At 40.4% G+C, this 16,416-nt stretch overlaps 1 protein-coding gene across 1 annotated transcript in view; it reads right to left on the reverse strand.

Moving 5' to 3' along the window:
- The window catches only part of lcor (ligand dependent nuclear receptor corepressor), a gene marked incomplete at both ends in the record, with an annotated part of 90,590 nt that overhangs the window by 18,356 nt on the left and 55,818 nt on the right, over window positions 1-16,416 (reverse strand). Inside the window, 2 exons of the mRNA XM_080520811.1 lie at window positions 895-1,027; window positions 9,561-9,640. Coding sequence (XP_080376937.1) covers window positions 895-1,027; window positions 9,561-9,640 — 213 coding nt within the window. The remainder of the gene's footprint in view (window positions 1-894; window positions 1,028-9,560; window positions 9,641-16,416) is intronic.

The following is a 16,416-nucleotide window of genomic DNA, read 5'->3' on the forward strand; positions in this document are numbered from 1 at the left end:
CAATGACCTGCTCCGCAAAGGCGTGTGGACACAGTTCACTGTGGCACAAATGTCTGCACCAACAGTTAAACACCACTTTAGAAAGCCAATAAGAGCAGGTGATGCATGGTAGGAAAAAAACAAAACAAAACAAAAATATACTCCTACACTCTTGAACAAACACAGGCAAGGACGATGGAAATGTTTTCTCAATGATTAATGGCAGAAATGCTTTAGGTTGACTCTTTGGGTGTCAACTGTGAGACAGTGTTGATAAGACAAAATACGACAAAGATGTTGTTGAACAGCCTGCATTTGTATTAATTTGTGATATTTTCTCATTTTGTTTTGTATCCAATCAATACATGTTGCAAACAGGACTCACTTTGTTTTCCAGTAACTGGAGACTTCCAAAGGGTTCACCCTCTAAACATTCAGCACTACTTTCTCATCCTAACGCCAGTATGTAAAATAACCTTCCCCACAGTTTCCCACATGGCCTCTCATATTAATCATGGCACTGTTAGCATAGGTCGAAAAAGTGGGTCGGCCTCTCTGGCCCAGATCTCAGCCGGTTTAGGGTCTACCTGCGAGGCAGAAATGTCTTTGTTCCAATTGTGAAACTCGAGAAAAGTTACATGCGGTGTCCCTCAGGGATCGACTCCTGGCCCCCTTTTTTAATCCCAACTATAGGATTTGTCAGACTCTCAGACGAGTGGCCTCCCTAATTCATTTAGCCTAAAGTCCTAAAGTTGAGCCTAATTCACAAGCCAGTTGACACCATGAATCTATTTTGGTTCCCAAAGTTGATCGGCTGGAAATCTTCCATGGAAATTAGAACAAGAATAAAGACAATCAAAAGCAGAGGACAGGGAATATCGTGGTCCGAAGTTGGCTCTAGTGTGCACGGCTTACCTTTTCTGTGGAACACAGCATTGAGGAAGTCTTGGGCCTGTCTCTCCAGCCGGCTGATCCGAGACTGCTCCTGCTTGACGTCCTCACACTCCGACAGCACGTGGCTGCCTCCACCGTTCTCCACACTGTGCTCCTACACAGGCAGACACACCGAGACAAGTGAGGAAAAAGTCAGACGTGTCAAAAAATGTATGCTCTCACACTACCAGCCACATAACAAACAACACTGCCGCTCATTTTTTTTTTTTTTTTACAGTCATTGTATAAACATGCCCAGCTGTGGATGTCCATGGCTGTCCTGTTGTCTCCAGCTGTTATGCGAGTCAACAGACGATGTGTCGTGTTGCAGGTACATGCAGACCTCTACATTCTTTAGTCTCCAAATTGATGCGATTGAAAGAATGAAAGCATCACAAAGTTTTACAAAATGACTGGAGGAGCGCTATTCAACTATTTTCTAATGATTAACAAGCGATGAAGGCAGGGATGTCAAACATCAGGCCAAACCTGGCCCACAAGAGGCTCCAATCCGACCAAACCACCAAAGCAAATGACAAACAAATTAAAAAGGAAAGATTGATTTCGTCACAACTGTCTTAAGACATGAGCTGAACATATTGGCGATGCTGAAAGCTCGCTACCTCGTTGCCAGCACACTAGTCTCAAAGAAATTGATATTAGGTGGAACAAGATGCAGAATGCAACTTTTGTTTTTCTTGACATTTCGCATTTCGCACCAGAAGGTTTCATTAAAAAAAGCTTAATGTTGAGATTGGAGTCATTTTCCATAGCAATTGTTTAGCTTTATAAATATATCGGTGCAGCCAGGATGAACACGCCATCAGCACGCCAGGCTGATGGCGTGTTCAGCCTGGCAAAAAACAAAAAACAGAGAAGTCGTCAGGTGATGAGCGTCTGGCACATGTCCACAGGGGCATGGAAACATGGAACACTTATCAGCATATCAGATACCGTAGGCTTTTTTCAAACATACTTTTTTGAAATGTTTTGACGGTTTTCTCCCGTCTTCCTCAGAAATGTCATCTGGTGGTTGTGGATGACGTGTCTCTATATGAGCTGTTTGAAAGATTCTGTCATTCATCACCAGACGACGTGTCACAAAAACACCCAACAGCACCCACTAGTGGTCCAACATAACAACTACAGTGTGTTCAGCATTTCTGCCATTGCCATGTAAACGGACATCATTTTCAAAAATTTGTCCTGCAAATGCAAAACATTTATGAAGCGAAAACTCCAAAATGATGCGTGTGAAATGTTGAACTTAAGTCATTATGCTATTCTTCAGAGTTGCAGGTTTGTAAATACACTGTGGCTTTATGTTATTAAAGAATCACAAAGAAAACAAAGCAGTATAATGGAAATGATCACTGTGATGAAAGGGCTGGTGTATAAAAGTTGTGTTTGGTGTATAAAAAAATCCATCCGGATTATTTGGACAGGAAGTGAAACACTGATTTTTTTTTTAAATTGCGTTCACAGACGTCAGGGAACAATGCAGTCTCAGAAAGCCTGACCTTTAACCAGCGTTGATTTGTGAATGTGCTGTAAATCGCTTTTTGTTCCTATAAACTCTACACATTTGCCCCTCTATGGTTGTTTTTGTATAGTATAAGGCTATCTTTGGTCCCCCGAATCACATGGCGTTGGACAGCATGTTCCCCCCTCGGGGAACGGCAGAGGAGAAGAGTCGAGTCTCGCCGGTGGCCAGTGTGATAGATTTGCCAGATGCCTTCTGCTGTGAGAGCGCGCTGATCACATATTCGTTACTAATTGAACAAATTGTGTTGTTACTTGTAACAATCAGCCCTTCAATCATCTGGATAATGAGCTGATTAAGCCTTTGGAAGAAATGCAATGAAAGGACAGTGACAAGAGCAGAAAGATCTAAAATTCTTCTTCATTTAACGACAACCTTTATGGCCAAAGGGGGCCTTTTGCCACTTTGCACAAAATAAAATTAGTTTTTGTTATTTTACAGCTGTGTATGTTTGCTATACATACAAACTAACAGTAGCAGTCGGCAGCTGCTGACTGTAACTGAAAAAGAAACATGTAATCTAACTGAGTTACTTTCAAAAACAAGTAATCAGTAAAGTAGCTAAGTTATTTTTTAAAGGGGTAATCAGTGAATCGAATTACTTTTTGCAAGGTAACTGTGGCAACATTGGTCACGAGTGGGCACTGTTGGGATAAACCCACACACACATGCGTACAGAGAACAATGTGCTATGAATATAAACAATGGGAGTACATAGTACAATGGGCCACACGGTGGTTAGCAGTTAGTTAAGATCGTGCCCGCTGAGCAAAGAGTGGTCCAAAACATGTCTTTAAGACGTCAAATCTATACATCCAGAAGACATCAAAACCAGAATGACAGTTTTTTGTACGTTTTTCCTCAACATTGCATGGATGTCCCATCTGGACATCATATGAACGTTCAAACAAGCCTGAATGATGACGTAATGAAAATTTTTTTAATAATTGTGACCCCCACACCTCTTGCATGACAGTTAAAACTCATATCCACTTGACCAACAACACACAGTGTGGATCACATTAATTCGTACAATGCTTTTGTAAGCACGTCACTCATATATGACAAGCTTAAAAAAGTATTGTATGACTACAAGTTATCTCGGGCACACTGTTGATCTCGTCACAATACTTTTTTACGCTTGTCATATCTTACTGACATGCTTACGATGCGTCTTCTTCTCTTGTACGGACATTCGTATGAAGAGAAGGAAATGTCCTTATTGTCCATCTACTGAGCCTGTGCAGTCTAACTATCACTATTTACTGCTGCTGTGGTGCTCATGCACACGACACCTTGGCAGTTTTGAAAAAGTTGCTCTGAGCAATGAAAGTTTTTCACTTTTCACTTGACTTGTAACTGGGCCCACAAGCAATCACAGAGAGATAAGGTATGAGTGATAGTGTTTATTTATAAGTTTCCTCGTTCATTAAAAGCATCATCACAAGCTGGATTGCTCACTTCTCTGTTGATATCAAACCTTTCCAAAACCAGCGAAACAATCCCCTCTGGTTTTTTGAGATCTCGGGAGACACCAGACTTCTACTACCAGATTATTATTAAATAAACTGTTGCTACGTGGGATCCTGAATCCAGCCTCTGAAGCACTGATTGGATTAGCATAGCTGCTGATGTGCGTTCTGGTTGTCAGCTGTAATGAGCGAGTCGTCATTGTCCTTACAACAATAAACCTGGGATTTGAGTGCGCATGTGCGCCGGTGGACGGGAGACAAAGCAACATGGAGGGGAAGGTTTTTAAAGCTTTCTTCATCCCTCCCTTATTTCAAACCCTCAGTCCTTATTGCCGGCAGTTTGCATGGCTTCAGATCGATGAATCAATGGTTCCCGCCCACTGAAGCTCTGCTGGCATATCACAAACAAGCAGAGGGTAATAATGGCGAGACGGAGGGAGCGCTCAAAGCTCTGACAGAAGATAAAAAGTGAAAAATGTATTTCACTGAGGAGAAGAATACGATCAAGGCCTCCGCAAATTTCATCTTAATTGTGAACATAATTATTGACCATTCAGAAAATAAAAAAGTAATCCCACATATGGTTTGTTGAATTGATTTCACTCTGGTTATTGATTTTTTTTCTGGTATTGTGCCCTTGGATTCTAACGTGATTGCTGTGTTGCATGCAGCAGAAAGCAGCCCAAACGCTGCTAGCATGTTTTGATTAGCACGGGTGGAGTGAGGCCGAGGAGGGTGACAGCGAGGCAGATGGAGGTTGACAGAGCAGGGCGGCGGTGAAGCGGGGATGTTTTGAGGAGACAGATGGCTGACCTCGGAGGTCGGACCAGGGTCAAGTCGAAAAACAAACGACAATCAATGGCTGAGGGAAGGACGCCCTCCCCACTAACACCCTTCCCTTCCTCATTCGCTTCTTTGTACCCGTGTTTCATAACAGACATGCACACAAAAAAATGTATCCTGATCACACAGTTCACATAGAATCAAGACAAAAACATTTAGACAACTGAAAAACTCAGCAATTAAACTCATGTATTCGCAATTAGCAAACAGTGTGTTCTCCTGAAGTCATCATCAGTCGTAAAGTGATCATTGATGTGTTCAGAGAGGAATCTCAACAAAAAGAAGGAGAATATGGACGCAATCATGAGAGGCCAGCCTGGGATGCAGTATTTGCACAGGGAGCTTGAAGTAAGTACTTGTTAGCATTTTCCATGAGCATTTACTATCATTCAACAAAACATATGACATGTAAGCATAACAAACAGAATGAATGTGAACATTATCCATATGTTTTAAGACGGAAGGTGTCTTATCAGAAAGACTTGATGCAACATATCGATAACAGTCTCCTCGTGATGTCGTTTAGCTGGACAATCAAACCGGCTTCAATAATTTACCCCGTGTGGACGTGAACCAGTTTAGTTAGTTCCCGCAAGTCGCAGCAGCAGTCACCACCACCCCAAATATTTGACACTGTCAGAATTTTACCACAGGTAGTCTTTGGTTGCAAGGCCTTGACAACGGCTGTCCTTGAACCGTTTCACAGCGTGAAGTAGGACCATTGATTTAGAGCCAAGACCAAAGATTTCAAACACAATCCTCCCATAATTGGTGTCTGCTATATCAATGTGCATTGGCCATAGGACCAGTGATTCCCAATTTGTTTACGTCACAGAACTACTAAGGTTATGCATTTACATTAAAAGTGTAGCACTCATTTATAATTGTGTTAAAAAATATAATGTCGGCAATATTTATAGAGGTAAGATCGCAAAGTGACAGGAGGTAGAAAAACTCAGTGCGACAGGCTAAAGAAGAAGATTAATCTGTCAAAAGAATAAAAGAAAAAAAGAGTTCACGACAAATGTTACATTTTGACTTCATGGAAGCAATGGACAGAATTAGAAGTGAATGCATCTTTTGTCAGAAAAAAACTGGTGAATGAAAGTTTGAAACTGTGCAAGGTGAGGTGGCCGCAGTCCACCAAACACCCCGAGACGGAGTGTGAACCCAAGGAGTTAATCCTCAGAGAAAAGGAAGTCATTGTTACGGATTTTTGCAAACTTCAGTCGCTGTTTACAGGAGGAAGATCTGCTGGTATAATTTCTGTCTGTTTGCTTGAGTTCACTATGGAGTGACTGGACGGAGCGCTGAGCCCCAACGAGCACAAAACGAACTGAAGTTGGAAGACATATGAACACATGAACTCTGCAGGGGAAAAAAAAAAAAAAAAAAACAGAACATGGATGATGATCTGTCAATGTTAAAAAAACAGCAGCATCTTTGCTGAAATCTGAGCCCCTCCTTTCATTACAAACAGACACAGTCAGAAACAACACAAGCAGTTTCCCACATGTAAATCACATTGCACCTTATAAATTAATCTCACAAAGGAAAACATTTTCAACCAATAGTGAGCGAGAGACATCAGCGGCTCCTATTAATAGATCAACTTTCCCAAGTGACAAGGTTTAGGACCTATCATGCTTGAAGTTGTTTCAAAGGCCACTTTGCACCTTCACAATAAAAAAAAAACCCCCATTCAACTGACAAAAACCTGGGATGTCACCCTCTATTGTATTTCAAGCTCAGACACTTTACACCTCAGACAGTCATGTTTACATGTAAGGCCTCATTTAAACAACAATGTTTCAAGTGAAAATGCAGTTTTTCCATATTCGTTTAAAAAAAAAATGTCTCCATTTACATGACAATGACAGAAATACTGAATATAATTGTTGTTGTCCATCTATTCACACACGTGAGGAAGAAGTGGTGCACATGCACAGTAGAAGCATTTCCATCATCTACAGGGAGCCTGAGACCCAGCATTTCCAGAATGATGCATTTCTCTCCATTTACATGAGGAGGAAGTCGATCATCTGTTTTCAGTGAGTCTGAGCACAGCTGTTGTGTAAACAGACCTCTAAGACGCAAGGAAGGTTTGTGTTTTCACTTGAAAAACCGGAGGAAACGGTCAGTAACTCTCATTCCAATCCTTCCTCCTATTAATGTTTTTTTTCTATCTTTCGAGCACAACCAGATTCAGTCTAAAATGGACTATAGGCCTCTTTCAAAGCTCTGATTAGTACTTCTTCTTACACTTCAGAAAACCTAATATACCATGCACAGCATAGCAGCTTATCAGCAACTGGTCTTGTCTTGGTTTGGGATGCCCTGGTCTTGGCCTTGACTCAGTCTCGTTCTCGTTCGTTGGTTTTGACGACAACACTAAATGATGTAACGACTTTGTTCCGTCACGTCTCTTCGACTCTTTTATCAAGTCTTGCTACTTGACATGTCATTGATCTTTACTTTGGGTTTGTGATGAAAGTAACTGTTTCTGGATCCACATGTTGATGTTTCTAATGGCCACTTTGGCAACCAGGAGTGGGGGGGTGACGTTCAAGAGGGGAATCAGCCACCCCCAAAACCCTGCTCTTTTTGTTCCCACAGAGAGCGAGGCCTCGAAACATCACATGAATGCTTTCTATGCAGCAGAATAAACAAAAGCAAAGCACCACAATGGCCACACATGTGTACACTGCGACCGGTCCAACAAACTCATTATCATTCTGCTCTCGGCGCTTTTTAGCCGATGAGACTCAATCCGAGGAGGCACCGGTCACTCTGCTGCTGTGGGAGTCTCACTAATTTACACCCATGTCACCATCCTCCTCTCCCTCCTCCTCCTCCTCCTCCTCCCCCCCCCCTCCTCCGCCTCCCCTTCCACCGCCCATATACAAATGCACACACTCGCTCGCATCCGCACGCTCACCTCCAAATCATTATGTCGCATTCCTTTCATAAGCTTAATTGGGGTCAAGACCGTGATGGGTGAACAACACAAATAACAAGTGCGGCAGGAGGACGATGTGACAAAGATGTGGCACTTTCAATGGGAGGTTTCAAAAAATGGCAGTAGGCAAAAACACAGAACTGCCCGGACAAAGAAAAAGAAGCTGATTCACAAAAGTAACATACAGTAAGTGCTGCATCAGACAGGGAGCAGCATTCGTCTCGGCTATTCACAGCGAAACCCACGAAAGGATCTAATGGAAAAACCCATTTGGTGCTGTGAAAGTTTGTCACTGAATAATGGCGGCACAAACATTGCATAATTTAGTTTGCACTTTCATACATGGCAGCGGTTCCTGCTGCCTTTCATCAAAGGGTCTGAGACTTATTTATTAGGTTTGTAAATGCCACAGAGTTCAAATTTAAACCCAGACAACACTGTCTGAGTGGTTTGATGGTATGAACTGTGGAACTTTGAAAAGAGACATTAATTTTTAAACACGTCAAGAAAATAAATGAAGGTAAAACTGAATGTAAACTGCCTGCATAATATGAAGAAGGAGCCACCTTTGCTCACAATTGATGAGAAAGAAAGAGGATTTCTATGTTGATGAAGAACGGAGGATCCAGCAGCTACTGCCTCTGCAGTGATCACTTTAGAATTCATGAATTATCTGCTGGTACTGCTACATCAATCAAATATTTACTGTTTGTGCTTCTGGACAGATCTCTAGCAGTCCATCACCAGCCAATACTTTGTGTAGACATCTTATGACAGTGGCTGCCACCTCTTTGACTGCCTTGAGAGTGCCGAAATCTGATTTGCATGTCAAAGAAATCCACAAAACACACTTTCTGTTTCTTTGTTTGTGACATTTCCAACAGAAAAGGTCTTCATTTTGCCGCCACTGTTTTAGAGTTATAGCTGATGATTTGGTCATCCATATTTACCAGGGAGCTGTTGACTGTTCCCAGCTCACTATTAGTGGGTGAACAATCCAACGCTTGGTGAATTCTGCTTCACAATCAGAGGAAGCGCCAACATATCTGACATCGCTCAAAATAAAGTTATTTGAAAGGGATGCTGGTATCATGTCAAAACAGTCAGCCCTGATAAAATCTGTATCCTATGCATACATTCAAAAGAATGGATCCACAATCAGCTTAAAATGACAAGCACTGTAAAACTGCCTTGATAAGCATGAGTGACTTATTTGATGCAGGCTTTACCAATTTACCTCAGAAGAGAGAACCTGAATGTTTACCCATTTAATGTCTCTAATTTGGAGTTTAACTGTGAGTCTCTTCAATTAACATGTTTAAAGAGAATCAACAAGAGCTGCTGTTCTGAAACTTTGTGTCCATCCACAGATGCCCTTGTGCGCAAGAAGACTTCAATTGTTTTGTAAAGAAATCACGATATTGTCAGATTATTGTTATCGGGGAAATAAAGAACTTATTGAGATTTTTTTCCCCTCATATCACTCAACCCTACTCCCAGTCCATATTCTCCTGGGACTTGGTAGTTGTAAAGGTGACAATCAACGTAATAACTATCCAACTTGGTCGTCTGTCCAAACAAATGTCTGTGTTCTCCCCATTGGTAATGTTTATAGCGTACTGTTCTCTGCACGCATCTGTGTGGTTTCATTACAAAAACAAGTTGTCATATCTTTTCAGAGTATCCGAATGTCAAATAAGATTTAATTTGGGGGAAACCAAACATGAGCATGAACAGAATGTGAAGAATACGTCCAGGACTTCGACGTTGGGGAGAAAACCCAACAATCTGCAATGGTTAAGTCATGTGATTGTGAAGAGAGAGGTCTTACCTTGACTTTCTCACGTCTTAAGCAGCAGAAGAGACAGTTTTCATCGAAGGACCAGTCAGACACTTCCTCTGGCTCGCAGTCTGGAACCGACAAGAGAAAGAAAACACCTGATTACATCATAACTAACCTCAGAGGTGGAGAGTAATGTGATTACTTCAGAGCTGTATATGCACTTTCTAGACTTGATATTTCAGTTCACGTTGTCGTTGTAGCTCAAGAAGGAGTCTAATGTGTGCTTCTCAGGCAAGAGGTCAAGTGGAAGTGTCCAACTATTCGGAGGTTTCGGGTTCGGTCCAGCAAATTATATCTCATAAATGGTTTGGGAAGATTTTCTCCCAGAAGTTATATGCAAGGTAGGACATTTTCCCTTTTGAGTGTAATATTTTATCATCCACCCTGTCAACCTTCAGTTGTTGTATGTTTATGTTGACTGTATTTGTCAATTGTGGGGTAAATGGATATTCATTTCTACAATCAAAGCTTCTTTGTCTTTTTTTTCTCCTTTCTTTGGATCTCAGTTGAAAATCGTGAGGTTGTGACAAGTTGTTGGAGCACCTCCACCACAGGATTCTTAAAACCTGCCAACTCAATGTGAATGATGACAAAACGCAGACTGTTCAGGCCATAGCTGCACAATCAAGTACACAAGCAGGTTTAGAATGTTGAGTATTGAGATAATGATGTAATTTCCAATAAACACAAACACTCAAGTACCAGCAGCAATTCTGATTGTTCACTTTGTTGTTTCTGTTGACTTTTCCCTAATGTTTGTGCTTCTGACTTTTGCTTTGTGGCCAAAATTAGAGCTGTCAAATGTTTTAGGAATTTTTATTTAGTTAAGTATGCAAATTATTTTTTATTGTGATTAATCCCAGTGGTCTTTTATAACTAAAATGATGCTATTATGAATTTGTAGAGCAATATAATTTATAGCTGTTCTGTCAATATTTTTTGACATGTATATCACACATGTTGATATCATGAAAAAAAAATAGCCCTACTATAAGAAGCGTTTTGCATTTACACTGCAAAGTTTGTTAGTCTGTTTACACGGAAAGTTACATTTACTTTTACTACACACACACACACACACACACACACACACACACACACACACACACACACACACACACACACACACACACACACACACACACACACACACACACACACACACACACACACACACACACACAATCTCAACTATATGACACTCTGGTTTACATGCAGAGTAGCATAAATCAGTTAAAAACCTAAAGTCCATTGCAGAACACCATTTAAATGTGAAGGTATACCGTACTCTGTATTCTGTTCAGTCTCCAGCAGAGGGATTGTTCCACCCTGGGAGGCATTTTCAAAAAGTGGCTCAGAGCCCTGTTGTCATTTAAACAGACACGCAAAACACAACCAAAGTTCTTCATTTTCACTTGAAACCGTTATGTAGGAAAAACAAAAGGGAGAAGAGAATTGTTAAGCCCTTCAGTTGTATGTTCCACGGTGAATCCTTTGCTTCGAATGAAAGAACACAGTAAATTGTTTATTTTTGTTGTTGTTGTTTCTTTATATTAGCCTGGTATAAAGGCCTTAACTTCTCAGTTCATTCGTACAGCGAGCTGACAATCGAAGCAAACTGGAATATAAAATGTGGTACCATCATCGTAAAACAAAGAACTGAATACAGTGTATATGTTAACCATTTAATCATGATCTTTTCTCAACTCGTTCTTACGAATAATTGTGATTTCATGCTGTCCTCAGAGCTTAAAACCAGCTGTGAGAGTTGAAAAATGTCATTCCAGCTTCTGTTTTCATTTAACTTCCAGTCAATTCTGCAGAGACTGACAGCTGAGGGACCTCAGCCCGCGACGACTGCAGCATTAAAACCATGCGCTTTAATTACAGCCAATGATTAAATTCACGCAGTGCCTAACTTTGTATATCAAGCAAGCCGAGGTAAAAAAAAGAAAACATCCACCTGTGATTGACAGGTAAGATCAATGCGCCGCCGTGTACAGGGTTGCCTAAAGACAGTGGATGCTGCGCGAACGCCGCTGAGAGTGCCAGCGAATAGGTACAAACATGTTTGAGAAGTATTCACACCCTAAAGCAATATCTGAAAAGAGGCAATTAGCATTTTCCAAGGCTGCTCTCTCTGAAATGTGTTTGGAGAGTTGAGGAAATGGACTGTCGGCGGCAGCGGTTCCGCACATCATGAAACTTCAGGGTCCCCACAGCTTTCTCGTCATTTTCTACCAGACCTACACAGCCTTCGGTGTTTTCCCGAACTCTACAAATGAATGACGACACTTCTGTCCCTGAGCAAATATACACAAGTCTTCTGGGTAATTTAACATTGATACAACGGCGCTGAATCACATTTGTAACAAGGTGGAGCTTTAAAAACATCCGGCATTTAGAATAAGAGCACGTGGATTATATTTTAATTGTTGATATTGTTGTACCTCAGGGTGTCAGGTCTGTGTGCCGATATGTAAAACGCTGAAGTGGATCCAGACAATCAGCTCTGATTGCGGCCATTGTAATCATGGCGTCAGGGAGCCATGGTGGGAGCAGTGCCTGGGGGGGGGGGGGGGGGGGGGGGGGGGGCAACAGGCACAGGTTTGTTCTCTGCAGGGTGAAGAAGAACCCGAGCTTGCAGGAGGAAATTTACCAAGAATACGCACCATTTCTCTTTCAGGAAAGTTTTGCAGTTTACACGGCAACATTTTAAAAACTATGTCTATCAAGCATCAATAATGGTCAAATGTCAAAACTTCTGTTGCAGTTTGTCCTTTCCAGCACAAAAGGTTTCAAAATGAATTTATTGGGTTTTATCTAAAATTACTGTAGTTTCTGACTGGACACTATGATCTGAATCCTGATCTCGGTGGTTGTTAATGATGAAGCTGCTGCATCCACTGTATCCAACTGTATTAAAACAACGATTGTGTGATTGTGTGTGTGTGTGTGTGTGTGTGTGTGTGTGTGTGTGTGTGTGTGTGTGTGTGTGTGTGTGTGTGTGTGTGTGAGCTTTGTTATTTTAATTCTCCATTGTGGAACAAATAAGGGAATCTCTTATCTTATTTATAATGATATTTGCTTATCATGCCAAAATATTTCTAAATAGCCCCTATATTCTCGAAGTGGTGATGATTATTGAAGAATATATTATTGAATAGTAACAAAGTTATTCATAAAAAAGTTACATAAATCTTGATAATACTCGAGCAATCTCTTAATACAAGAGTTATTATTCCATATCTGACTATATTTGTAACATCGCAGGCAAGGAGATGCGTGACACTCATAAAATTGAGTGAGTGAAGCTCATAATATCAAAAGATTTAATGACGAATACATATTGAATGAAACCTTTGTTCTCTTTTGTGATTTTTGAAGAAACGCGTTGGGCCAACGAGGCCGTTGAGAAAAATCAATGTTTTGAGACTTAATACACACGTCAAATCTAATATTTTAAGTGTTTTTAATTCACTTTAACATCTTCGTACATTGTTTAAAATGTACTCGATTACTGGTACAGATAGAGAAAAATTGCTCAGCATTTGATTCTATAAACATGTGTGACAGAGGTAGAAAAAATGTTCACTTATTTCACAAACCTGTAGGCGAGAAACGTGCTTTAAAAATTGCATTCCATGGTTTAAGTTACTCTTCAGAGTTAAAAATACACACTCGGGGGGATGAAACACCACAAAAAAACTGTACATTTTTTTTAATACATTACAGTATGAAACCCTGAAGGAGGCTCTGAAGTGATGACATTCAAAGACATGAACTGAATTATTTTGTATTAATTGAAGAATTTGAGGGAATTTCCGATGAGCTGAAACATCAATTAAACAGTGGTCACTTCTGACTTGCGCAGACTCGATGTGATTGAACCACGCGAGCCGACATCACAACCGCCATTGCTTTGTTTTGCCTTTTGGTAGTAGTGCGGCTTTGCGGCAGTCATACATGCACGCACGAGTCATTAGCCCTCGCAATGTAAATGCATTTTTCCTCACATCGGAGATTATGATCAGAAAAAGAGGAGACTGTTTACAGCTGAGCGGTTGCCATGGAGCCACACTTCAGATAAAAAGACCTCCGTTCAGTCGAAACCACATCAGCAGGGAGGAACACAAAGAGAGATGGCGGACAAGGGAAAAAAAAGAATAAGAAACATGCAGCAGGTGGATCATCTGAACCTGACCAGAGGAATCGAGTCTTTAGCTTAACTTCACACAAACAACAGAAAATAAAGTTTGGATTGAGTTATGCCGACATGTCCACACAGGATCGGCTTGCAGAGCTAAACCACCCTGTAACAACCAATAACCACTTCAGTTTGGCCTTTTTCAATGTAGCAAAGCTAATAACCATATAATAATGTTCTATGTTATTAGCTTATTATTATTATATATAACATAAAATGCAAAAAAGCTTGTAATTCCAAGAAATGCAAGTATGTATGAATTTTTATTATTAAAAATATTATTGGCCCCGGTTATTAAATTTCTAAAGGATTTTTTTAATGCCACCTTTAATCATGACATAACTTTTACTACGATAGTGGATGAAACGTGTTTACTCGTGACAAGTCACTGTAATATGAGCTTCATTACAGTGAAAAAGAACAACGTTATGACATCATTGTTTCTTGTAAAAGCAATCATTTTAATATTTTTTTTACAAGCATTTTGTCATGATTTATTTTTGATTCTTTTGTATGTATATTCGATTCAGTATGACTGCTTTTTTGTTCTGAACATGATGTCACATCTGCCAAAAAAAAAAACATCACGAAGAGAGAAAAAGTCATTTGATAATATAATAACAAAGATAATATCCAAGACACATTTATTGCATTTGTTCATCCAGTTTGAGACAAAACTGAACAACAGAATTAGACAGAAACAGTAAATCTACTGTGTATTTAAAGAATTCCATTTTATGGCTTCCCTCGGACTTGTGGGCCCTTCGCTCTATCACATGACTCTTGACTCGCGTCACACGACTGTGATGAGTTACACAAAGCAACAAAGGGCTGTCATGTTCTGCGAAGTGACTTTCATCCTGCACATGATGAAAGTCCGCCCACAGTGCTAATGCTGTTGTTGAGGGTGATTTCTTCAACTGGCTCTCCATCACTTGCAGAGATGGAGAGCCATTTGAAGAAATCAGATGTAGAGAGAGATGTAGATGTTGGTTTTATTCGAAAGTGTTCTCTGTGTTGCACCACTTCGATCAACTCACAAGTTCATATTTTCTGGGGGGGGGGGGTTGTTTTTTTGTTTGCCATATCTGGTTTAGTCTCTGGTGAACAAAAGCAAATGAACTGAATGAAAATACTGTAGTTTGAAAACTGTTTTTTTGTATGTGGTTTTATTCTTTGTGGATCACCTGCAAAACACATGCAAACTTCTTGTATGAGCATCTAAATCTCCCACTATCTAATACAGCATCTCAGTCAGGCTCTTAGAGCCCCGTTTATGACAACGTTGTGAAAATTCATCGTTTCTATGTTTTCGGTTCAGAAAGGTTCACGTTTACATGGTAACACATGTTGGTGGATACTGTTGTTTGTATTTGTTGAGAAACCAGAGGCAGAGAGAACAATACGTTATAAACATTAACATTGTTTACAACGTATTGTTACAATAAACATTAACAACATTAACAGAGAACACACGGACATTCATATGGACTGATGACGGAGTTGTTATTCTGTTGACTGTCGACTATAAATCTACTGAGTTCCAGTGCATGCATGCATGCGTGCGTGCGTGTGTGTGCGCCTGTCAGATTCAGGATAATAGAGAAAAACACATTTTAAAAAATCAGAAGTCTCTTTCATTTTGTTTATTGTGTGTTTTCTGTGGACAGCCGGCCAAACGGGAGCATTATGATGTTGGATGTCAATATCTCTCGTAAACATCAAGGTTTACCGCCTTTTGCTCAGAATCGCGGCGCAGAGATTTCTTTCTTAAACCACAGTTATCGACCTTTAGCATTTTCAACAGCAGAAATCAATCAGAGCCTGAGAAACTGATTTCTCCACCCAAAGAAAGAAGAAAGGCTACAAAGCAACAGAAGAGGCGACACAGGATGAGATGGGCTTTGATCACAAACATACAGTGAAACAGAAACAGTTGTCACTCTTTGACATAATACAGCTCATAGTACTGAAGGTTTACCTAGTTGTAACCTTGAAGACACACACACACACACACACACACACACACACACACACACACACACACACACACACACACACACACACACACAAATCAGACATTCTCTGCTCTTGTTGTGGACAGTCACTTCCTCAGCTGGCTCTCCACAACTTTTATTCATGTTGTACTGTTCTCAAATGGCTTTAGTCACTTCTGTCTTTCCAGCAACCCCAACTTTGTGATAAATCATCTTTCATATTGCAATTTTCTTTGTTATAATTGTTTTGACCAAATTGACCAATATTTTTAGCTATACGTCCAATTAAATTTTTGTCTTTCCAGTCACTATATGATAAATGCAACCAGGCCAACAAGCAATACAGTTTCAATGTGATTATCACGCAATGTACACAAAACCTGCACAGACTGGAAGCAGAATCTGCTTGTGTCAGCACACAATTTAGCACAAATTCACTTAACTGTAACTCAACTTAACTGTAAACTTAGTTAAGGAAACACATTTGAGCCTTTAGAAGTTCATGAAATATCTCCCAGGAAGTGTGACCGCACTCTAATTTAGAAAAAAGACAATCTCACAATAAAACTGTGGATGAAAGAGATGCCGCCCTGCATCTTACTGTCGCCTCTGTAAATCACTTGTTTACTGTTTCCTCTCT

The sequence above is a fragment of the Blennius ocellaris genome (genome assembly GCF_963422515.1).
Source record: "Blennius ocellaris genome assembly, chromosome: 3".
In the NCBI taxonomy this organism is placed as follows: domain Eukaryota; kingdom Metazoa; phylum Chordata; class Actinopteri; order Blenniiformes; family Blenniidae; genus Blennius; species Blennius ocellaris.